This window comes from Cephus cinctus, unplaced genomic scaffold (genome assembly GCF_000341935.2).
Source record: "Cephus cinctus unplaced genomic scaffold, Ccin1 Ccin1_scaffold2545, whole genome shotgun sequence".
NCBI classification, from domain to species: domain Eukaryota; kingdom Metazoa; phylum Arthropoda; class Insecta; order Hymenoptera; family Cephidae; genus Cephus; species Cephus cinctus.
Window position 1 is genome coordinate 121,396 of NW_014334294.1, and position 23,613 is coordinate 145,008.

Below are 23,613 nucleotides of genomic sequence, written 5' to 3' on the forward strand. Positions count from 1 at the left end.
TTTTTTTTTTTTTTTTTTTTTTTTTTAAGTTTGCACGAATAATACCAGACGCACTCGATAGTCGTCACTTGACATTAAACATACCACGGACGGCTCATTTGACTCTTTTAAAGCCAAAGATACGTTTATAAAAAATTGCCGCTAGGTTTAATAATCTCTCTGTTTACCATTTACCAAGAATATTCTGCACATTTAGTCAAATTTTGTCTTCTGTTTATTCGAACTTGAGTAACCGTACCCGTCACATATTTGTCATATGTACGTAAGTCGTAATAGCAGGACGCACCATTAATGCTGGACTATCAAAACCGGAGTCTGCAGGCCAAGTTGATTTTAATTTTGTCACTCCTGTGGTTTCTGTGAAAAAAAAAATTTGGGCATACAAATTTATAGCCTATCCGTCCAGGTTAATACAAAAAGAATATTCAACTTCCAAACTACAAATCCGAATACTCGTACGAGTGCAGGATGAGGTTTAAGAATTTCGTTTAAAAATATGAATTTAACATTTATACCAAAAATATGTATTTAAAAAATATTTCTTTAAAAGCCAAAATATTCGTAAGGCCAAAAACGCCTTCTATCGTTAACGTCAAGGAGCACGAGAAAGGTCCGAAGACAAAAGAGCCCGAGACAAGGAATACATATTAAGGGAACGAATGAAAGATACGATCGTCCGTAATGAACTAGTCGCAACCGCTATCTAATGAAGACAGCAGCATTGCACCGCGCCAACTTCAAGTCACTCAGCCTCGTTAGGCAGCCTGAAGATTCTCTCGCATCCCACGTCTCATATCTCGCGTCCAACGTTTCACCTCTCACCTGTCCTCCTCCCTGTTCCTCCACCTATTTCATTCTCATCTTCGTCCCAATCTCGCGTGGCATTTTCTCTCTGCCCGGCGATCTCTTATCAGCACGTGCTTCGGAGAGATAAGCATTGCGTCTGTACGGGATTATGCCACTACTTTGCTCTCCGATGCTCCTACCCGGGGTCTCACGTAACGACAACACGTCGATTACGTCACGAAAGGTGATTAAAAAATATATATATATATAGATGACCCTTGCGCCAGCTTTGTCGAGCCAGTCAATCGTCATTACACGGGGCATCAGATGGATCAATTAATTAGCCGATGATCGTGGTCCGCCAAACAAGCTAATTAACCTGTTTACTTGCAGAGGCGGATTGCTGCGTCGGCGAGAGTAACGCTGAGGCATGCTGGGAACCGTGCTACTGCGTCCTCCTTCAGGACGAGCAAACCCTCACCGCCTACAGGAGCGAGGACATGGCAGTGAGTTTTCACTTATAAATCTTCACTCCCTTGACTCCCTTTGCCTTTTGCTTTTCTCCTTTGGACGGTCGATCGGCCGATCGCTCGACGAGTCGATAACGTGAAAGTAAAACGACGCCGGGTCGTATGACGGTCTGTTGATTTTCTTATGCGCCTACAAGCACGAGGAAGGTCCGGCGGGGTTGAGAAAGACAGCGAGAGAGGGGCGGCGGGAGGAGGGAGAAAGAAAATAAATATACAAATTGAGACTCGGAGGGGGATGGAAAACTAAAGGGGTGGGAGAGGACTTCGTATCGATGACGAGGGTCGACTAGTGTATTATTAAATTGCGTGGCAGATACCACCCATCCGACTCCCCCTGAGAGGAAGGCGTCAGAAGGTGCACGTGACGGGGGACGCGTGATTAGATTTGGTTTTTCTTCGGCGAACAAACGATCCAACGTGACTTCGGGTACTTTTCTTTAGGTTTCCTTTGGGTTAGATTCAAGTTGTCCTTCCTCTCTCTCCGCCGCCCCTTTACCCGAGCCGTCGGAATCCTTTGCTGCGCACGTGTCTTCTTATCGGTCCCCCCACTCCCGCCTTTTCATCGCTCGCCTGACTGTTACGTCGCGTTCCTGGAAGAGGGGGCTAGACAGGTAAAAAGAAGAAGAAAAAGGTCGAGTGGCAGAGGGAACTATGCAGAAGGGAAAAAAGGATGTAAACGGAGCACGTGGCAAAATTTAAATCGCGTTCCGAAAGCCACTCGAAATGGCCGTCGTTATAAATTTCCAGAACGCTCAGCTCCGAGGCTTCGAAATTCACGAGGGCTTTCCAGCGATTCTGCCCCAATTACATCAGTAGAATCGGATCTTCTCGTCCTTGAGTTTTTTCTTCGGTTTTCTGAATATTCGAAAGTAATCGGAGTGGGTTGAAAAAATGAAAAAATACCGTATAACCGTAAATGCATTATCTTCTCGAGACGACGACTGGCCACGGCGCGTCGTCTGTATATCGTATGCACGGGCGAACACTGAAATTACATGGTTCGAGATGGTTCCCCGAGTATGCTAATTACGTCATAGGGTATCCACGCACTCGCATAGTAATCGATCTGAATCTATTTGTTGGACGCAGCTATTCGCCGGGACCGCCTGTATGTTCAAGTCTCATACCAAGGTTTGTGCCTTTACACGTATCTATTTCTTATTGATGTTTAACGTTTGCTTATGTTCCTACAACATCGTCCACGTCATCTTTAATCTACCGTTCTTGTTCCTGTTGGTCTGGATGTCGTCGCACGTGTCGCTGCGCAGCACGCTTAACGTGTAACAAGCGAAACGAGCTTCGTGATAGTAAAATTAGGTAACTGGAAGGGCACTTGTAAGAATGATTTAATGAATCAAAACAGACGTGAGTATCGGGCGTAACGTGGCCGGACTGAGTCATAGAAGCAGAGGGAGAGAGAGAGAGAATAGCCTTTACTAATATATATGCTGTATCAAAAAGATCCCTAAAGGCAGCTGCAGGCGGTAGAAATGATAATTATAAAAATTTGATGTAAATAAAAAATTATAATAGAATTAGTAACGTAAATAAATAAAGATATGAATATTATATGGAGAATGAGAGATAGAGAGAGAGAGAGAGAGACATAGAAATAATCCCTCAGATTTGGTCGTGCCGTTGCGCTGGCGTCACTCAATAAACTCTAATGAGTGATGTCAGCGTGTCGCCAGGTCAATCCACGACGTTCCGAGATAAAGTACAAGACAGACGGGTTTCGTTTACCGTGGCGAAACGGCCGCGTTTGCCATTCCCGTATCTGCCTTTTAAAAGTTCTTCATATCCGGTTCACACGTGTACCAGTGATTCCTATTGTCTTTCGGACGATGGACGTCGTACGGGGATACGTGAGTGATTACAGTATCTCTGCTCTCGATTCAGATATCTCAGTCCTGCCGTTTAGTTGACACGAAACAGGACCGGGCATGCATTATCCATAGTATTTTTCACGAAGGTGCAGCGAAAGTGTCGTTGGCTCGTGACGAAGCCATTAAGAGGGTGCTCCCCTGGCGCGAGGGGTTGCCTATCGGCAGGCGCGTTGAATCTGTCGCACGGTAGCCTTATAGGATGTCTGTGAAATCCCCATTTTTTGCCTTTAGAGAGCATTAAAAGAGCGACGAAGAGCGAGGGAGTTTATGAAGCTTCGAGAATGACGCATATAGGTGTTTTGGACGTGAGGTTGCAGAATGGCGCACAATAGCGCAGAAGAGCGCACGAGGCGTATAGCTAACGATATGGCTCCGCTAATGATTTCAGCTCGGGGACGCAATGTTCGTCGAGCTGCCGCGCGTTCGTCTCGACGGGGGTGCTCGAGCATTCCGTCAGCACTGGGGATACGAGACGCGACCCCTGGCGCCGCCGCCACCCCTCATCGAGGAGGACGAGGTAGCCGTTGAACCGGAAACTGTCAGCCTTCGGGAAGCCAACACCGCTTCCCCCATAGGTCAGTACTTTTGTTTTTACTACATTTTCTCTTTTCTCTTTCTTATTCTTGAGCATTCACTTGTCTTTAGCTCGAGAGCCTCCTTGTGTCCTCTCGTCACCGTCGACGAATGGCGGCGCTGCTGTTCCGCGCGGGTTACGTCGGGTTTAATTAGAATTTGCGTTTAATTGCTACGTGCCTGGAGGACGCCAAGAGAGGCTCAAAGCGGCCCTTGGCGGAGACTTTTCTGTAGGAGGGCAGCTACTGGTAGTTTAAAAAAGTTTTCAGAAAGTTCTTACTTGGAGTTTGCGAGCTATCTGCAATACCGACCTGTGCGTCGGTAAGGAGGGTTTCTTATTTTCCGACGGTGCTGCTCGTTGTCGGAAACTTTTTTATCGGCGGGAATTGTATGATTTTTTTATTTGACGTCGTATTGACATAGATCGCGCGACCGTTTGAGCGCTGCGCGAGGATGAGCTGCTTCTAGGAACTGCTAAATTCAGCATCGATTCTAAATAATCATGAACGAGGAATGCGAAGCAAGCTTCTTCGCAGTGTTAATAGTACACATTTTCTTTCGGTAAATGCACGATCTGGTTTAGTATTGGAGCCGGCTCTGGATTTATAATGAAATTCATACCAGGGACGAGTCTCCGCTTTTTCCCTAAATACGTGATATTTGAAGACTCGTCGGATCTTTCCACAGCATTCTTAATAAAAGTCCAAAATTCGTAGTGCCGTCCCTGTATAACTTTCATTCCCTATCCCCATTTTGGCTGTTCAACTACGGAGCTGCCTCGGGGCACTCCTGCTGGAGCTTCCAAAGTAAAAACATTTTTACCCGTATCGCCAGTCGAGCGCACCAGCGTGCGCTCTCGAGTGAAGTAGCACGTGGCCATAAGGAATCTGGTTTATTTAAATGTTAATTATCTCCAGTGCAGTCACACCTCATTAGCAGTAGGAGATGACACTCCTGCTCTCTCGGGCACGCGCCTAACTTCCGCCCTCCCCGCGAAGGGTGTCACTAGCTCCCCCCATCCAACTAAAAATAAAAAGTCACGTTCAGCGTCGCTCGCGGTAATTTTCGATGAGAACATTCATACACCAAAAATCGGTCAACCTGTTCCTGATGAAGTTCCCTTAAGAAATTCTCCAACTGCGCAGACGACGATCCAGCTTGGCCGGCCGGTACTATAAAGGCCAAAGCCAACCTAACGGGCAGACACGTGATTGCGCCCTGGAATAATAATAAACTTATTACAATAAATACGAACCTCTCCTATCGAGCTGATCGTATGGACATTCGTGACCGAAAAAGGTTTCGACCGTTGCTCGTGGAAATGGCAGTACCGATCGTTCGATTGCGTAAGACTCACTCGTGACATTCCTGCCAATTAGCCGTATCGGTTATGGTAGTCCGGGTAAGGGTAAACGTGACGACGATCATCAGTTTATCGACCTCGGATCATTTTTGTCCTTTTCTTCGTTTCGCCTGAACCCGACCGCAAAGGCGAAGAACATCTCGCTCGATTAAGCTCTGTGAATGTGGTTGCTCAGCCGGGATGAGAACCACGAACTACGAGGATCACTGAGAGAGGAGACTTCGGCTTGATAAACGTAGTCGCAAAGTGTATGCACCTATGTCCAAGGCCCTTACCGGATATGCTCCCACCGGAAGGAGCCATCCCAGTAGACCTGGCTCTTGTCCTCCTGGAGGCTGCTCTGCCTCTGCCGGTTCCTATGCCTCATACGCACGCACTAGAAGACAGTGCTCGTGCCTCCTACTGTTCTGACCTGGGGAAGCATCTTTTTTTTTCCTCGACCAAACTTTCCTTCACTCTTCTACGTGGTCGGGATTCGTCCGATGACGATGACACGTGCTCGGTAGGAACTCCGTATACGCTTGGTAGCTTATAGAGCGAGGAGTCGGTCGCTGTACGTGCAGAGCGAGAGACGGGATAGGTGCCCGAGATAGGAAGTCGAGGAAGCCAGGTGCGCCTTGCTGAGGTCGTCGGGCGCGAGTCGCATCTTTTTGATGATCCTCGTTCTGTGACGTCACGAGGCGAAAATTTTTAATACGGAGTGCATGGATCATCTTACTGGTCCGTATAACTACTAACGAGACTGCTGTACTTCACTTTTGTTACGAAGGATCAATTGGGTCCAAGGGTTAGTTCAGAACTGATCTAGATCTTTCGTGTATAATCAATCTTTGAACTGAAATGGACCTGGGTATGATTTTACATTGAAGAAAATTAGGGATCATAGATAATTCATGGATCATTCTTAGATCGTGCATACGTCATTGATTTAAGCATTCGCTGTAGGAAAGATCCATTTTGAGATCGGTTTTGGATCCATAGTCTGACCCTTGGTAGATCCTAGTCCGATCTTCCGAGGAGCATGTGGAATTGCAGGAGAATAGGACGAGGAGAATAGGATCAGGATGTCGACATGTAAATAGATCCAAGTAAGGCACGGTACCGGTAGACGTACCTGTGCAAGATCAGATATGGATCATGGTCAAATGATCTATGTCTAAAATTTTTACCCGGGGAATAACGCTATGGGATAGCAAGAATTTCTTGGATCTTTTTTTTTTATGTTCCAAAACCCATGACGATTCTTGTAATTTTATGGAAAAGAAAGAAATTCTCTTTCCGAGTAAAAACGTCGGTACGTTTGCGTGCTGGGCTTATCGGTGGCTGCGACCACATCCTCCGGAGGGAGCTTTTACGTCGTCGATCAGTCTGTGCGAAGTAGTCACTCCGCGAAACGTCTCCGGTCGGACTGTCTCCTCGTTGTCTCTTTTCCAATGCATTTGCAATTTGTCTTTTGAGCATTTGATTATTTTCTAGTGCATTGACAATTTTTCCTTTTTTTTTTTGTCTCTCGTCCGTGCACTTCCGGTCGTCCGGGAAAGTTCCGAGCGAAACTCACGAATTCCGGATGCGATAACGCTCGTCAGTCTCGACACGCAGTGCATTCGCGAGGCGTTAACCGTGCGTTAGGACGCTACGATAAATCCACAAAGTCCAATGACTCTCGGTTACAATTGTAAATCGAGGTTCCCACGTGCGCCGAACAGTATGGTGAATCGCGGAACCAATGGAAACAACGAGTTTCGCTTCAGTGCCCGGTGAACCGTGTCTGTCCGGTGGGGCGGTTGGTCGTTAAATAATATTCGTATATTTAAAAGTTTGACGTCAGTGCCATAAGAATGCCGAAACAATTAGCCAAACAGCGAAGCATCGAATCTCCGTTATCCTCTTGCTGAGCCACCGTGTTTAACGAATGAGGAGCCGAGGGGCGGCGAGAAACAATAAGCACTGGGCTTACCGAGCACCGAGCCGCAGCGCTGACTGGATATTAATAGCCAGATTGGCAATTCTGTCAGGATGAGACATAGAAATGTATGGGATACGTTGATGAGGAAGCAGAGGAAGAATTTAAATTTGAGCACGGTTAGCTCGACCGATAGTACCTGTGAGTACTGATTGGTTACTGTGGAAATTTGAAAAAAAAAAAAATTTTTTTTTTTTTTGGAACTGCAATTTCAAATTTCCCGCTTCCCGCATTCACTCTCCGTATAGCTCAGTGTCTGTCGGACTCGAATCTTCCACGGGTTAATAATCGTCTTACGACTGTGTAATTGCGAATGGGTAATGTAATATTGTATTTCACAACACAGCGTCTAGCATATGCTCCTCGGAACCGCCTGGCTTCGCTGGGTAACTCAAGTACGCAATAGTTCAGAGGGAAGGTCCGGGAGCTCCGTAACACGAGCTTCCTACGGGCTACGTGGACACTTGGTTAGGTTAGGTTAGGTTAGGTTACACACTCCATCATTTAATCCAGCTTGTATTCCTTTAAACGCGACATTATCGTGACGTTCTCTTTGCCTGTAAACAGATACGACTCGGCCCGGTTTTGCATGAGTCTGGAATACACGGTAGTAGCCAATGATAAGTCCTCATAGACATTTTCAGTATCTTCGTTGTCCGTTCGGATTGTCAGTATATTTATCTCTGTATCTACTTGTACTATCGTCTCTTCCCTTGAAATCCCTTTGGACGTTCGTGTATTTTCGTTAAATTTTTGTCAGTGTGATTCGAAATTAGGTATCTGTCGCTAATATATAGATTTCTTTGATATCTGTCAAAAATCATTGCCGGCGACTAATGGAGTAAAGGGGAGAGAAAAAAAAAAGGATTTTCAATAGAATTATTTTGCTATTGGAATTCGGCCTACGTCACTCTCCAATTTACTGTCTCTGGCTCGACAAAGCATCCCATAAGACACGTGCACTTTTACTTCATTTGTCACTCCGGACCCACGTGACCCTTTTGACCCTTCGAAGAGACAATACGTTCGCTCAAGTCGTGGACGGTATCGGGTGTCAAAGTTTGCTACGTTAAAAAAAATTTTGATTCGCTCAAATCTCATCGCAGAACTTTACGGCGTTAATTACATGAATCTCGTCAACAGGGTTTACCGATCATTGGTCATCCTTGTTTATTATCGCTTTCTGTACTTCCTCGAATGTCTGGTAATTTTGTATTATTTCCACTGAGCCATTCAGGGCGCTTACGGCAAACGACTGAATGCCGGCTTCAATTTGCTCCCCGGAGAATTCACGATAAACTGATCGAGCCAGTTAACTTCGTTCCGGCGACATTAACGAAGTTAAGTGCATTTTGTAGCACGGATGCGCTTGGTCAACGGAGAAGCTATGCCGCGTACACACGTTTCCTCGTCGTCTTGGATCTTCGCGTGCCTCCCGTTACGAATTCTGAGCTGTTGTCGCTCGACTTTACTTCGGGAAGACCCGTCTTCGTCCTCCCACGTTCTAACGCCACTCGCTGTAACTCTTACGGAGACCAGACCCATCGTCACGCTCCTACGTATTTCGCTCTTGTCCTAGAAAACCTTTCTATTGCACGCTTCCCTTATTTTAGGCGAAATAAGTTTCGAGCTCTTAAAAACTCCGACCCCTTTCAGTGGTAAAGCCGAGCGTCGCAGTGCCAAAGTAGAAAGTGGAGTTTGCCAACTGGATAAACTTACGCGTTACTTTGAGCTGTTAGGTGCTACACGTATGCGGGGTGTTTCAGTTAGAATTTCTTAATTCAACTTAGATGTCCAATAGGCGCGTCGTGTTTAGTGGACTGTCGAGTAAATTTCTATATACGTATGCACGTACTGTACCATCGCACAATATAAAAATGGCAGATTCGTTGAACGATTGACACTGTGCAAATGAGCTTCGCCATAGACTTTTATGTCTTCTTAGAAAGTTATTATTAATCGTCGTTACCTTAAACGAATGTATAAATTATGTAGCGCCGGTATTGAGGAGGGTCTCTGCTTTACCGACAAGAGGAACGCACCATAGGCATACCGTGGTTCCGGAAGTCGCGTCTCTTCGTCAACTGGCACCAGGGCATTCTCACTGCGACTGTAAGTTTCAAACGACTTAGAGGGTGATACGCAAATAAATAATTTGAAATTTTTTTTTTTTTAATATTTGACATTTTTATTCGGCCGATATAGCTATTGCCAATTGCATCGACCACGGCCCCATGGTGGATACTCGCTGAAAACAAGGGGAAAAAATTATCTTTGTCTACGTGAGACTTTGCGGGACTTAAAAGCGCACTGACAGGGTGTACATACGAAAATCGGAAAATTGTACGAACGGAAGATTTTCTTGACAAATCCTCTGTCCTGGTTACGCGGATCGGACACGTGCGAAAATCAATGGCTAATATGTCTTAGGTGTTTCATTTATTTAACGTTGATTCACACTTTTACTTTTTAGCCATTATCAATGATCACGCTTACGAGGCGACTCCTACCTCCGACTCCTGTTTGGCTTGATCTGCCGATTTACCACAATGGGGATAATCAGGCGGCGTATTTCGCCACGTAAATCGAACCCTCGAACCTCACGTGGACTTAGCCACTTTGGCTGCTCGTATTTCCACGATTTGACGTTTGCGATGCACGCGGTTGCAAAGTGGCGCGACGCCCGAATGTATCCGGCCTCGTAATCACGCGAGCGGGTAAACAGAGCTGATCGATATATACGCGTTAACGTGCGTGCGTGTTCAACTGGCTTTCCTTTATTATTGTAAAATCTCTTCGCATCGATATATATATATATATATATATATATATATATATATATATATATAGGGTGTCCAATTAAAAGTGATAAATTAAAATATCTCACAAATAAATATATGATTTTATTTAAAAAGAAAGTCTTCCTGTAACATCGCCATTTTACACTCTACGTTTTCCCTCACATTTTTCCCACGTTTACTCCTCGAAACCATGTGACTTTGATAGAAAAACTTTTTTCGATTAATCCCTCGGTTCGTAAGATTTTCTAACGAGTTATTTAAAAGACACCCTGTATGTATAATAATATGTATAATTATTTTTCATCTCGATCATCGATCGATCATTAGAAATTTAAAAAAATTTTCCTCTGCTTACAGGTGAGTCCAAGTCAATGTCTTTGCCCAGAGCGTTTTATCCGGAGCTACCTGAGCCGTACGATCGAGGTAAAGACGCGCAGTTTCTCTCGTAGCTGTTAATTGCGACTGGGATATATTGTCAGCCATTGTTCGAGCCGTGCGATTGTTCTGTTCTGCGAGTGTGAAACGTGGCTTAAGAAAAAAAAAAATTAATAACGCCGCCAACGTAGCTGTACGATTTCCAAGTAGTACCTGCCTACCGAGTCGTTCTACCTGGAAACAATAATTTTTATGGTCGGTTACCTCTTGCGCGGCGCTGCTGTCCGTGTCATTGGGTTACGGAATCGAAACGGACGTTCGATATTTTTCGAGAAATCCCGAGGTTGTTAGCGCGATGGAGTTACATAAAAAAAAGGAAAAAGGACCGACACGAAACAACCCTAGGATCATCATGGCCAATCATACGTACATTAATACGAGCCAAGCCCTGGATGCTTTTCTAATATCAAACCATCGGTTCCCTAAGTAATTGCGAATAGGCACGTTCGCGGTGCTCTTTATTATCAATGCCCATTGTCTTTCCTGGAACGACGCAGTACACTTGGCACGGGCGTGGTTCGAGTCTGAGATAAATATTTTCATGCGCTCCTAGTCGAAGCTACATTCGCACGTAGCAGTTTGACTTTCGCTCTGACACTGGGAAACGAGGCGTCTTCGTCCTCCTGTATAATGGTCGAACCTTAATTATTTAAATTAACGAGCATGTGGTAGCTGGACACTTGCAGCTGCAGCTGGCTCGGTTGCCGGCTTTGCTCACTGGCACACGAGTCTCTCATGAATATGTATGCGGCTTCCGGTCATGTGCGCAAACGCACGCGCGCAGCGCACACAAGAAATAATTTCGTCTCCCACGCGACCGGCTTCCGTTTCCTTTATCCGTCTAAGAGCCCGACTGCTTATCTGGTTCCTCAAATTCACGTCCTCATTTTCACCGGGATCACGTGGCCCAAATGTTTGGTCTTCGGTGGCTAAGCGTTTTTTGTCGCTGCTGGTTACGTCTGGTCTTTGTTTTTTTTTTTAATAATAATAATATGCCCTCTCATTTACCTTATTTCGCCTATCGTCAACAGTCCCAGCTTTGCGTTTTATCGCGGCCGAGAATTCTCTCTGGAGAAAATGGAGTCTGTGTGGGTATTAATGAAAATGACGAATACGTAGGAGCCAGGTGTGGTTAGGTACCTGCTAACGTGTCCGATCCTTGCGAAACGTCAGAGAGAAACGATACGGTGGATTTGGGACGAGCCGCTGGAGAGCCTACGGAAACGGAAGCGAGGTCGTGGTGCAGACGGGCCGGAAGTTACGTACGTCGTAGCTACGAAGCTTACGTAGAGAATTTGGCGAGGATCGTTGCTCCGTATTTATGATGCAGCATGGCCCGGAGCCAGGTTAATGCGTCAAATCATCGGGTACGTTTGCTAACGTCGTCTTTTTCCATCTAGGAACTTATTCTCGTTTACACGGCTCCTCGTCTTTCTCCTGCGTAAAGTATGTAGGTCGTTGCGTAAAAAGTTTAAAGCCACCGCACGCGTGTAAGTAGCTTTGAAAGTGGATAGGGTCACGTGTTTTTACGGGGTGGCGCGTACGTAGAGATTCGCCATGGTTAAAATTTATTATCCGTCGATTTTTTATCTCGGTGGGTCGTACTGGTGGAAGGTAAACATATTTTTGCATAGGGATTCCATTATCATTACTTGGGTCACTGCTGGAAGTAGCGGCGTCGCGCTGTCCTGCTCGACGCGAAGTGTCGACATTCGTTGTTTACCAGCACGAAGCGACTTATAAGTCTAATGCCTGGCTTTTGATGTTCCTGGGCTAATTTCACGCCTCCGATATATTCCTTTGGAATAACAGTGGCACGACGAAGCACACGGCTTACGGGTGCATCGCTAAAAATAGGTGAACACTCTCCGCTACGCCATAACATACATAGTGCTCTCACGTGGCTGATCCCGACGCCGAGGCCGGCGAGGGCGGAGGGTATAGCATGTACGTACGTTCGGCTCGCAAGTAAAACTGAATAATGCGAGGAAAAATAAATGGCTTCTGCTTGTTGAACCACGCGTGCCGCGCGAGCCGGTCGAATTAACGTGATTATAAATAATGCAGCTGGGTGTGGATTCCAGATGTGCTTTCGTGAGGTTACCTCCGGGGAATAATCCCGATGGCTGGTATCGTGTATCCTTTTCCTTCGTGGAGTCCGTTATGTAATTCATCGCTCTCCTTAACATTCCCTTCGATCCTGAACGCGCGTCTTCGCTTCTGTGTTTACAAAGAAACGTTCTACTCGTCATTGCGACGAAGGCCCCCCCGTGGGGTGCCCCCCTAGCTGAGAAGCAAAGCCGAGAGACATTGCTGTCTCTTGGGGTCTGTCTGTACTGGCTTAAAGTTTCTATACTCTACTCACTGTACACTCTGTGCGCTGTGTAGACTGCAGTTCGTTTCGTAGACAACGTCCTCTTACCCCCTCCGCTCCCTTCACTACGAAGCTTGGCCCGAGCCACTTTTACTGTTCCATGAGTCCCGGGTCGGTCGAAACCGGGTGGTTGTGTCTCCTGATGTTCGTCCCAGGTAAGGAATACGATGGGATCGTATGGATTGAAGAAAAATATAAAAGTACGGTTTTACACGTGAAACGGAAGTGCTCCTGGAGATCGGACAGAGGGTACAAAGAACGGCAGGAGCAAAAGTTCGATGCGTGCGGTTGATGAGATAGGCGGTCAGGAGGTATTAGGAGTGGGGCCCGTTTCCTCGTAGCGACGTACCTGGAACAGTGGTGCCGTTCTGGTCGTGGTTGTGGGACGAAGCTTCGTCCCACTCCGGGCTCAACTCCGACCAACTCCGACAGTCCAGTTTCGATGTTCCTGCGCGACGGCGGCTCGATTCTCGTTGTTCCATCCGATTCGGACTCCTCTTATCCCGACTCGTTAAACAGTACGCGCGTCGCGATATCGAGTGACCGAGTGACGGAGAATTTTTTTACCGAGTTTGAAAAAAAAACTGTGCCTTTTCTCAGGTTAGGACACTCGAGGATAACCGATCGTAGGAACCGGTCTTCGAGATACGCGAACTCTGTATACTCTCTCGTCCTTTGCTCCTGTACGAGGGACACGATTCAGAAGGCGGCGAATCTCTGGGGAATTTCGTACGATGGCCTTGAGTCCGATAAAGACCGATTATATTACAATTAGAGCTCGTCAGTTAACTGTGGAGTAGAATTAATTATTTAATTATCTCAATTTTTGTTAATGACTGACGTCACCGTAGAAATTCGCAATTAGACGCTTCTGCGTAACCTTCGTTTGTTGTTTCCCTCGAATTTTTCTATCGAAGAAAACCCCAACGAATAAACGCATCAGGATGTATAGTCAAGCTTAGCAGAAGACGGATTAACGAAGACGGTGTCGTATCGCTTCTACGTAGAATCGTATGTTTACCGGTGGTATTCGCGTTATACCTACCCGTGACAAATCCTTGACTCCGGCATTGCAAAGTAGCGGAATTGTCGAGGTACCAAGTGACTTTGGAATAACAATTACGGTCTTCGTCATTGTCAATCGTCCGTCTCGTTCAGTCGCGTGCAAAGTTATACGCTGGTGAGGTGTCACCGGTTTGTATCCACGATGATAATGACAAGTTTTAACAGGCCATTGCCGAACATGCACAGGAGCGAGGGAGACAGATAATACGGGTCTGCAGCAATATATGTGGCGTAGACGTCAGGCTGTCTAGTCTTATCGTGGCACGTGGGGAGGAGCGGATATGGAACCCTCTTTTTTTTTCTTCCTTTCGTGTGGTCCCCTTCGCGTATCGAGAATCGATCCCTGAGGCCCGTGACCGGCAGGTGTCATTATAGTAATTTTACCAGCAGCTGAAAACTGCCGTCGAGTACTGTCAACCGTACGATTTCAAATCACGCTTGGCTGACGGTAAAAATGAAACTGACTCACCAGCAAGCGAGCGTGTAACCGGTTGTTTTTCTCGCCGAAGACGCAATCGTTACGAAACGATTGTCGCTCTGGGATCGAATAGGGCATTTTGAAAATGTCGGATAAACAACTCTCGCATACCTTGCTCGAGTTGTATCTAGGAGTCACCATTGTTTACTGCTTTTTCCGTGGTGTTCAGCAGAAAAGAAGACAGTGCTCAGTGCGAGTTTGACGGATTAAAAAAGTCGTTGCTACACCAATCGTGGACACGTTAACGTTGATCCAATTGAGCTAAACGTTTGATCGTTCCGTCCTGGGGCGATAACCAGGTAATTGAATGAGGGAATGAAATCCGAATCGGACAGTTATCATCGCGTCGACGATAACGGGGATCGAGGAAGAGCTCTTCATGGCACATAACCAAGATCCTGCGAATCATCTTCCTACGAGAATATCAGCTCGCTCCTCCAGGTAAAGACAAATCCTCGTTATCCACTCGTGACGGTCTCCTGCTGCGGACTCGGTGATAAAAACAGCCGGCAGGGTGGTAACACTGCTTTTTCAAAGTAGCTTCTCTACCACCGCTCTGAATTGGCTGATCAACCTTGAGAATTCCGCACGGTAGAGCGTCTACTGGGTGACAGGGTAAATTGTTAACGACGACTCGATGCGTGGCTCATGATCTACTTATACGTGTCTAAACTTGTTTGATACTCGTTCTTTTATGACTCGGTGCTGCTGTTTAGGAGACGCGCCGGGATATTTCCGTCGCGAACGACTTTTGCTATTGCTATTTGTACTTGTCCGTTGCGCTTACCACTGTGCGACCGGTGTTACCTGTAGGTGTCGCTGATAGGACAGTATCAGTATTTTTGCGACTCGCGTGACTCGACTCCATTAACACGTGACTCGCTGTGTGTCGCTGGTGCCGGGTTCTAAGTTTTTCAACGTACCGTCGGTCTAGTCCGATGGAACGCTTCTCGCGCTTACTGTATTTCACTTTGGTAAAAGAGGTGAAGTCGTTCGTAGCTCGAATCGGATAACCGACGCTCGGCGTTTGAGCTACGGGGACACTTTAGTGTTTACTGAGAGCGGACACGTCATGGCGAGTTGATAAGGACGCCGTGCGATAGAGTCCCTTGAAAAAAAGAAAAAAGCGTACTCCACGCCACTCTCCGTTACCGCGGACAAGGTAATTTCATTTTGTTTAGCGAGCAAAAACCACGCACGATACGCAACACTGAGTTAGGTTATACGACAATTATGTAATACCAATCCTTTTGTCATTTCGGGGATATTTCGTTTGTTGTATAGTGAAATTTCGCGGGAGCTCTCGTTTCGTTACGTAACGTTGACTTTAAAGCGCTGGGATTAATTCGCGTTGGGAAATTTTCTGGGTTGCCCGAAAATACGGACACTCAGACTACTCACCGTTATTTAGAGCTTCCGCTAAGCTGCTTATCGCGTCTGCGTTCTACGTTACTTCGAGTCAGACTGAAATTTTCGAGAGACGAATGCTTGCGATTGAAATTTTTTGAATTTTTTTTTTTACGTTTTAATTTTTTTTAAAGCGACCTACTTCAAATTTTGGCATTTTTTTTTTTCAAATTTCCACACCAAATATCCCGGTACTCTAGTACCGTACACTCGGGCTATATACGTCGGCGGACCAATTTTGCGAAAGTCTGGGAAGTAGATTAGCATCTTTTCAACAAGAGAACAGAAGCCGTGTAACTGGAACAGGACAGGAACTGTTGTTGCGCGTACCTTCTGCAACTTCCTTGAGAATAGCTATGAGGTAATCCTTCGAAGATGTTTTTCAGAGACTTTCGCGCCTGCATACGATCCCTGGGAAAGATTCAGAAGGATCTTGGTCCGTAGTATCGTACGTAGGACACAGGAAGCAGAACAGGTATAACAGCGAACGTTGCTGCTTCCGGTGTCGATAACCAGGACAAAGGGAAACCGGGACGATCCTTCCGGTATTTTTTTTTTCTTTTTTTTTTTTTTTTTTTTTCATTACGAAATAGATATGGCTTTCACGGCTCAATGGGCTCAATCCTGTCGAATAAGGGCGTGTATGTCCCCTTGCGATTCACCTGAAAACCAAAGAGGTCATCGACATTGATAACGCGAGTCATGCGGGTCCGCCAGTTATTCCTACTCGATTATATTAAAATTTACAGATATTTAGAAAAAACCAGTTGAAAATTGACTATTTTGCAAAATGCAACGATCAGATCGCTCAGTCGCCTAAATAATCGTTAATTCGTTCGCGTGCCTTTTCACGGTAATATTCATACTGCGTTTTTCAAGTTCGTCCGGTACTTCCTCAAATCTCAGAACAAAGGCGGACGCGATCCAGTTCTACGAACTCGAACTATTCGCCGTGTCTTATCGATTTTGATATGCACGCTCATCGTTCTAACAGTCTTCCGAAGATCGGTAGCCTCGAACGATCCCCAGCCGTTGGAGGTTAAGCACGTAGCTGGCGCTGGCAGTAGCGAAGGAACGAAGATTTTCGTTTGAGGTTCAAAGCGAAAAATTGTACAGAGAGGAAGGTACTAGAGTAGCGCTATTGTATTTTAGCGAACGAGCTGTTCGGCTTGTATAATTAATATTATTAGTCAATCAGTCTCCCGTGGGTTGTCCTGCGGCGACTCGAGGAACTAAAAGCACAACGGCGGCCGATTTATCGATGCCGCCTCTCGAGAGGCAACTGGCTAAATTGAAACGTATCTTTTTCATTTTTAATTAGCCGATTGTCCCATATAAACTCTACGCATGCCCACGCACTCCCACGGAGTTGCGAGTCTCTACGCAATCTCTCTCTCTCTCTCTCTCTCTCTCCCCTGTAAATATGCAAGAGCCTGCCGTGGGCTGCAGCAACCTACCCATGCACACGTCTTCATATGAGTTAACGCGCAACAATGGGAACATTGCTAAAGAAGAGTCTTCTTGGGATTTAACAAAAACTTCTCTTACCGACCGAGCGCGCTCCTTAGCGCTACAGGCTTCGGTACAGTCTCGTTCAATTTTTTTTGGGATCATGAGCCACTGGTCGTTCGCCGTATTGGAGAACGCTGATATTTTCGAAAAAAAAAAAGTTTGACTTTCTTTCCAGGTGAACTAGAGGCGAGCAGAGCATAACCGAAGGGAAGCGAGAAGAGTTACGGGAACGCGTTTACGTGACGAGGGACGGCCATTTTGATTTGGAGGATAAAGGAATGAAATACATTCGGGCCAAGAAGGCTGTATAGAGTGTATACATACCTGTATATATGTATATTAGATCGGAATAGCACGTAAAGAGGATGTTGGGTCAAATCGATCGTAGCTAACAGAGATTTACGTGAAGGAACAGAATGCAGCAGGGCGTCGCGACGGAAGGCGCCTCTCCAGGAGGCCGTCGACTCTCTCGCAGTTTTCATTCCTGCCTTCGTGGAGCTGATCACGATGATCCCGAATCAGGTACAGGTCCAGCGATCCCTGCCACGGTGTAAATGCATCGGACAGGTCCATTATACGCAGCATCCTTGTCGCCAAGTTCACCGCGGATGATCCATTGGCTCTGGACCATACGGAGAGCGCGTATCGGTCAATTACGTATATGCCGATTGGAAGGGGATACGCACCACGCATTTACGCACCACGCACTCGGAAAGACACGTGCTTCGGGCTCTCCCCTCGCAGCCTCGCTTGACACACATTCGCGAGGACCTCGGCGACCGTCGCCTTACGCTCGTAGACTTCGGATCTGGTGACTCCGACCGGGACCCATCAGTTCATTCCTGACTCTCTGCCTTGCCCGTGCGAGCACCGGGTCCAGCCGTTATTTCCCGGTCGGTCGTGAATTTCGACTGATTCGAATATTGAAAATTCATCCGTTGACCTTGCGCTTCACCGGGCGAGACCGAGGGGCCGGAGTCAGGTCGAGGGTGAACGCGATAGGAATTTGTTTTGACGTTTTACCACGTGCTCTTACTCGTTATCGACATGAGGATCCGATACGTGCCGCAGGACGGTGGAAATTTTGGCAAACGTACGTGCCACGGTTTGTTGTGGTCGTTTGTTAGGTCGAACGAGGAGTGCCTACCTAGTCCGATCTGAGCATTTATTTTTAATGGAGATCTTGGCTGAGATGGTCAGCCGGATTATGGACTCGAGTCATCGGTTCGTTAGCGTTGGCGGACGGTTACTTTTTTTTTTTTAAAAAAAAAAAGGGGATATATGCCGTATTAGACATGGGAGTTGTATATTATTGGGAAAATGAAGCTCGTCGCGAAATAACGAGTACAGTTAATCCAAGGTGCAATACGGGCGAACGACTTGAGGAACGAGCGATGACTCGATTCTCGTTGTCTCGTATGTCGGGGGAATCGGAGCATGGCTGGATATGGTCAGCGCATCCATTAAACGTACCGAGAAAAAGCTGTCCTCGGGGAAAAACTCGCGATTCCCCAACGAAACGAGGTTGCGTAACTGCTCTGACGTCGGGAGAGGACGTACGAGCTGGCACATGCTACGTGTATAGTAACTTATTTTTATTCGTACAATTGCACGGCTAATTGTCTGATCGTAGAACGACGCTTCTGTGTTTCAGGTGAGTCCAGAGTTATGTCCTTACCTAGAGGCGTTAATGGTCAGAGGGAGGACAGGCGACGCGACCGTAAAGGTAATGTACTCGAATACTTCGTTTCGATTGATCGAAGCTGCTAGCACGGGCTCTTTTGTGTTTTATTGAGATAATTAAGAAGATTCGTGGGTTTTGACCGATTTTTTACTTCTTGTTTTTTCCAATACTCGTACTCGTATTATCATTCCTGATTGCTTGGAGATGCCGAAGCGGTAATTTACCGATGGCTCATTGAGATTCCTGGGCAGTCTGGTTTGCGGGGTACCCCTCTGGAAATAGATGCTCTTGTAAACATTTGGAAACTTTGAGAATCGAGTAACGGACGCGAGTGTTTTGCATATTGATACTTTTGGAATTTGTGATGAGCAGCTTTTTATGCGATTTTATAGGCATGTAATTAAATCTATACGCTGATGCGTAATGCCTAGGATCGCATGGAACTCTCGTTTTTCTTGAGGCAATGCTATAAGAGGCCTTGGCCTGCAGGCGGTTGACTGTAGGAGTTGGCCGGATATATTAATTAGAAGGTTGGTCGACGAGGAATTCCGTGGGCGTGAGTGTGGAGTGATATGATTAATTCCTTGATCAATCAATAATGTCAGGAGGATAGTAGCGAAGTGAGAAATTGAATGAGTAGTCAGGTTTGACTGATTGACGGAATAAGAACAAAAAGTTGGAGTATTGGATTATATAGAAATACCGAGGACTCTTATCAGGAGTATTTTCTACTACGCGACGATTTAATCTAATTAATTTAAATTATAATAGAGTTAGGGCAAGAGGTATTGCGTAACTTTAGTCTGCGTAACACAACGTCCGCTCTTATCGACACCTGCCGGTAAAACAGTTTCCAAGCGAAGAGTGATGGTAGTGACGCCCGCGGACGTTGCTCGAACTATCGCGAAGGTTACCGCTCACGCCGGCAACGAAAATTTCAGTTTGGTCGTTAAAAATGTTTGAAGTTTAATTCTTGTCTAATTACGTAAGAATTTTCGGTGCGGCTTATAATTTTGCATTTATTACCGGTCGTTAAAAACTAGTTTTGATTCTCTGAAAAATTGATTATTCTTAGCCCATTTGTTTGCATATATTATTTGTACTCTCGGACATCGCACGGGTTATGGATATTCATAGTGTCGCTGACATCCGTGACAGAATTTAAATTTACATTGCGAAGTTGGCCGTACGTGTTTGTACTTTTTGTGGGAGGAGCAAAGATGTTGGCAATACGAGAAACATCTGAAAAACCTTTTACATCCTCGACTGTGAGCGCGTCAGGGTTTTACACCCTCAGCGAGACAATGGCTACCACACCCATGAAAGTTCTTCTTATCCTTCTTTGTTTTCTTCTCCTTCCACAACTCATACCGGTGACTCTATCCAGCAGGCTCGTTTTCCAGACTTTCGTAAATATCAAGTGACGCGTCTGGCTATTTTTTTCCCCTCGCCCAAGAACTTCTCGGTGTACGTGCATACGCGTAAGCTGACACGAACTTGACGGAAAGGGATAATAAAAAGGCCTGACGCACTCGTTCACGAGGAATAAGAAGAAACAGCAGAAGAAGCAGGATATCAGAGCAGCCAAGTCGGCCAGCCAGTTGGATTCTCTTTTCTCGTTGCGTTCTAACTGTGCGTAAGTCAGGCCTGCGCAGGCAGAAATGATTACGGCAATGAGCATTCATTAGTAACTTTTAATATCTATAAAGCCATAACCCTCGAAGAAACGTGGTTCAGTACCTTGGCTAGGATCGGCAATTGTCCTTGGATTAAGTATTTGCCGAGGATATCTCGTCGACGGGACAGGTGCACCTCACCGAAGTCGAAGGCTGTAAAGTGCAGCGAACTTCGCGTAGGAGAGAAAAAAAATGTCAGTGCGTGCTCGTTAACGGCTTGCAAAGGTTAAAATGCACACGGCGTCCAGCCGGATGGAAGTTGCGCCGAGTCTGTCGTAGCATATAGATGCAACGCGCTCGCACTGTTTCGAGGGTCTGCCGCAAGGAGCGCTGGTTACTGCCTCGGAAAAAGTCAGAGCTGCGGACAGATAGTCGTGGGTCTGTCCGCTGTGCGGTTGACGGATCGCTCCTCTGGCTTTCTATCTCTCCTTCTTTCTCTCTCTCTCTCTCTCCCTCTATCTCTCTGTCTGCCTTTCTCTCTCGTTACTTTAATTTCTCCCATTGGCGTTCCATGTTTTTCACGTATTTTTCTCGAAAGTCTCGCTCGAGTTTCTGTCGAACCTCGGGATCGCGGTGTGCTCGAGAGAATTTCTGCCGTGTTTTTTCCTTGCGAGTAAACGAGTGAGACGTACAGTACCTACGTGTTGTGTTATACAGAAGCCAGGAAGCAGCTGTGTAAAACTTCGATCGTGTTACAGAAACTTATGGAATTCTTGTAATCGTACGGTGTTACGGTGATCGGGCGTCTTTTACGACGTTAGGCTAGTAGCGTCGTGTTCGTGAGTGAAAAAAGATCGAAGACGCTCGTGTCGTTTGCAGTGAACGCGTTCAGTGCGTGTCCGTCTTGCGGAGTTGCTCCCAGTGAATGACAACAGACAAGTCGAAGGATACGACGTTGTTTTGAAAGCAGCGAAGCGTCGAGGCACGTGCAGGTCTCGACGACGAACTTAAGCTGTAGTTACAAGGAGGCGGATTCTCGGCGTAATCACAGGAATCACAGTGAGCGTTAGTAGACATGTGAGCGTAGATAAAGTTTGCCTTGGCGAGAGTGACGAAGAAGAGGAGGTAGGAAAGGACAAACGTCGAAGTAACGGTGACATGTTGGGAGCTGAGAGCATCGATGACTCTCCAAAGAGGAGGTCCACGTTCTACGTGTCCCTCGACGGGGAGTCACGATACTCCTCAAAGATCCCCAAGACTCATCTCGAGCCGGAGAAGGAAAAGTTCGCCTGCAACACCTTCCCCATCAGCACGTCCAAGAGTATCCCAAACGTAATCCTGACTCGCGCCCTGAGCAGCAATGCTGTCGAGAATAAGGAGGGCAGCAGCGTGCCCGTCGGTACTTCCGGGAAGGTACAGTCCCTGACCAGGATCTTCGAGGCGCCCAAGTACAGCCTGCCAGAGGCTGCCGAGCAGCAGCAGAAGAAGAAGGTCGAGAGGACCAGGTCGTTCAAGACCATCGAGAGGTTCCAGAGCAGGTTCACCGGCCGGAAGGAAGCAAACAGGAAGGAGAATCGGCTGAACCAGACGATCGCCTGCTTCGACAGCCAGCCGGTTAGCGGACCTGGGAAACCGAGTGGCCTCGCTGGCAGAGCCGAAGCCGGCGGAGGAGGGACCGGCAATGGAATGGCCGACGAGCGCAGGGAGGAGGCTAGGAGGGATCGGGCAGTGCCCAAAATCGGGTTCGGTAAGCCGGCTAACCTGGCGACCACTACCGAGAGGCAGCCGGATCAGAAAACGTCAAAACAAAACACCGCCTTCACCAACCTGATACGCAGAAGCCACAGTACGAAGCTGGCGCGAAGCACCAGCACGCTGGCCCGTGCCACTACCAGGCACAATACCTCCAACGAGAATCCACCATGTCAGACCTCAGTCGCGTCGGCTGGGACCTCACTGGCTGCTTCGACAGCCGCGACGTCTTTTACAACCTCAACCACCTCGAGTATCTCGAACGCCTCGACTTCGTCTACGAGCACCACCGACTCTAACAGCTACGCGGAACACGAGATCGCACCTCAGGCTGTTACGAGGATCGAGGTCATTACCTACGAGGACGACGTGGATGCTGACGCTGGTGTTCATTCAGGTACGGGGATTGTATGGAGGGTCCTTTGAAAATCGAAAGTTTCCTTTTAATTTCACTCCGAGGGCATCGGCCGCTAGATGCTTTTGCGGCTGGGAGTTGCCTCAGGACTCTTTCTCATTCTCTTTGTGTCTCCTCTCTCTCTCTCTCTCTTTCATTCCTCCCTTCACCTGTCTCTCTCACTCGTGACTTTTAATACCGAACACGACTTTTACGAGGACTGGAGTAATCGTCATTATTAGCCGGAAAATTATGTACTCCGCTCCCTGAAGCAGTCCAGCGCAAGACGTTTAACGAGGATTCGTCGATAGTTGCGTACTTACGTAGAAGGTATAGGGGAGCACCGGAGCGCAGGAACAACGTGCAGGACGAACGAACCGTGTAGTTGCTTCACGGGGAAGAAGTTTCTCGGCGGTACCGTTCGCGAGTCTCTTTGTTATCAGCAGGAATAAAGGCCGGCTTATCGTGACCACCGGTAGCCTTAGAACGGTACGATTTTCATTTCTTCAAATGCTTTACCAGTGCTTAGAATTACGTAACCGAAGGATGCCTAATGAATTGAAAAAATAATAATAAAAATATAATCGAACGAAGGATGCAGTTATTGTAGCCCGATGGTCGTGCCCTGTAAGGAGCACTGGATTCCTCTGTACATTCTCCACCGATCGAACCAGTTTAAAGATAAGGTCAATTCGGCCGGCTACCTACCGGAGAGACCTCGAATTCAACCTCATGGCGTCTCGCGTTCAGCCCTGACAAATGACGGGCATGAACGTTGCCCCGTGCCCGTGCGTAACTTCCCGCAGTCCCGTTACACAGCCAAGAGTCAATCGCCGAATGAGCCTCTTATCCCTTATTAACGCATCGTGCCTGATCGGACCTCTTTCTCAATCCATCTCTCTTACTCCAGTTCACAGCCATACCAGGTCTAATAAACGATCTTAGCTGATTCCCCGATCCTCCTTCGCTCTTTACCCTCGGAGCCCCTTGCCTG

General features: G+C 46.9%; 1 protein-coding gene across 28 annotated transcripts in view; it reads left to right on the forward strand.

Moving 5' to 3' along the window:
- LOC107274232 (probable Ras GTPase-activating protein) overlaps positions 1-23,613 on the forward strand; it is a 65,214-nt gene that overhangs the window by 18,427 nt on the left and 23,174 nt on the right. For 3 of the 28 annotated variants that reach the window (XM_025091485.1, XM_025091479.1, XM_025091478.1), the window contains 6 exons: positions 1,180-1,292; positions 2,406-2,447; positions 3,591-3,777; positions 9,097-9,213; positions 10,260-10,325; positions 18,828-18,899. In XM_025091485.1, the coding sequence (XP_024947253.1) occupies positions 1,180-1,292; positions 2,406-2,447; positions 3,591-3,777; positions 9,097-9,213; positions 10,260-10,325; positions 18,828-18,899 (597 nt within the window). The other 25 variants (XM_015753127.2, XM_015753129.2, XM_015753128.2 and 22 more) reach the window with 21 other exon arrangements.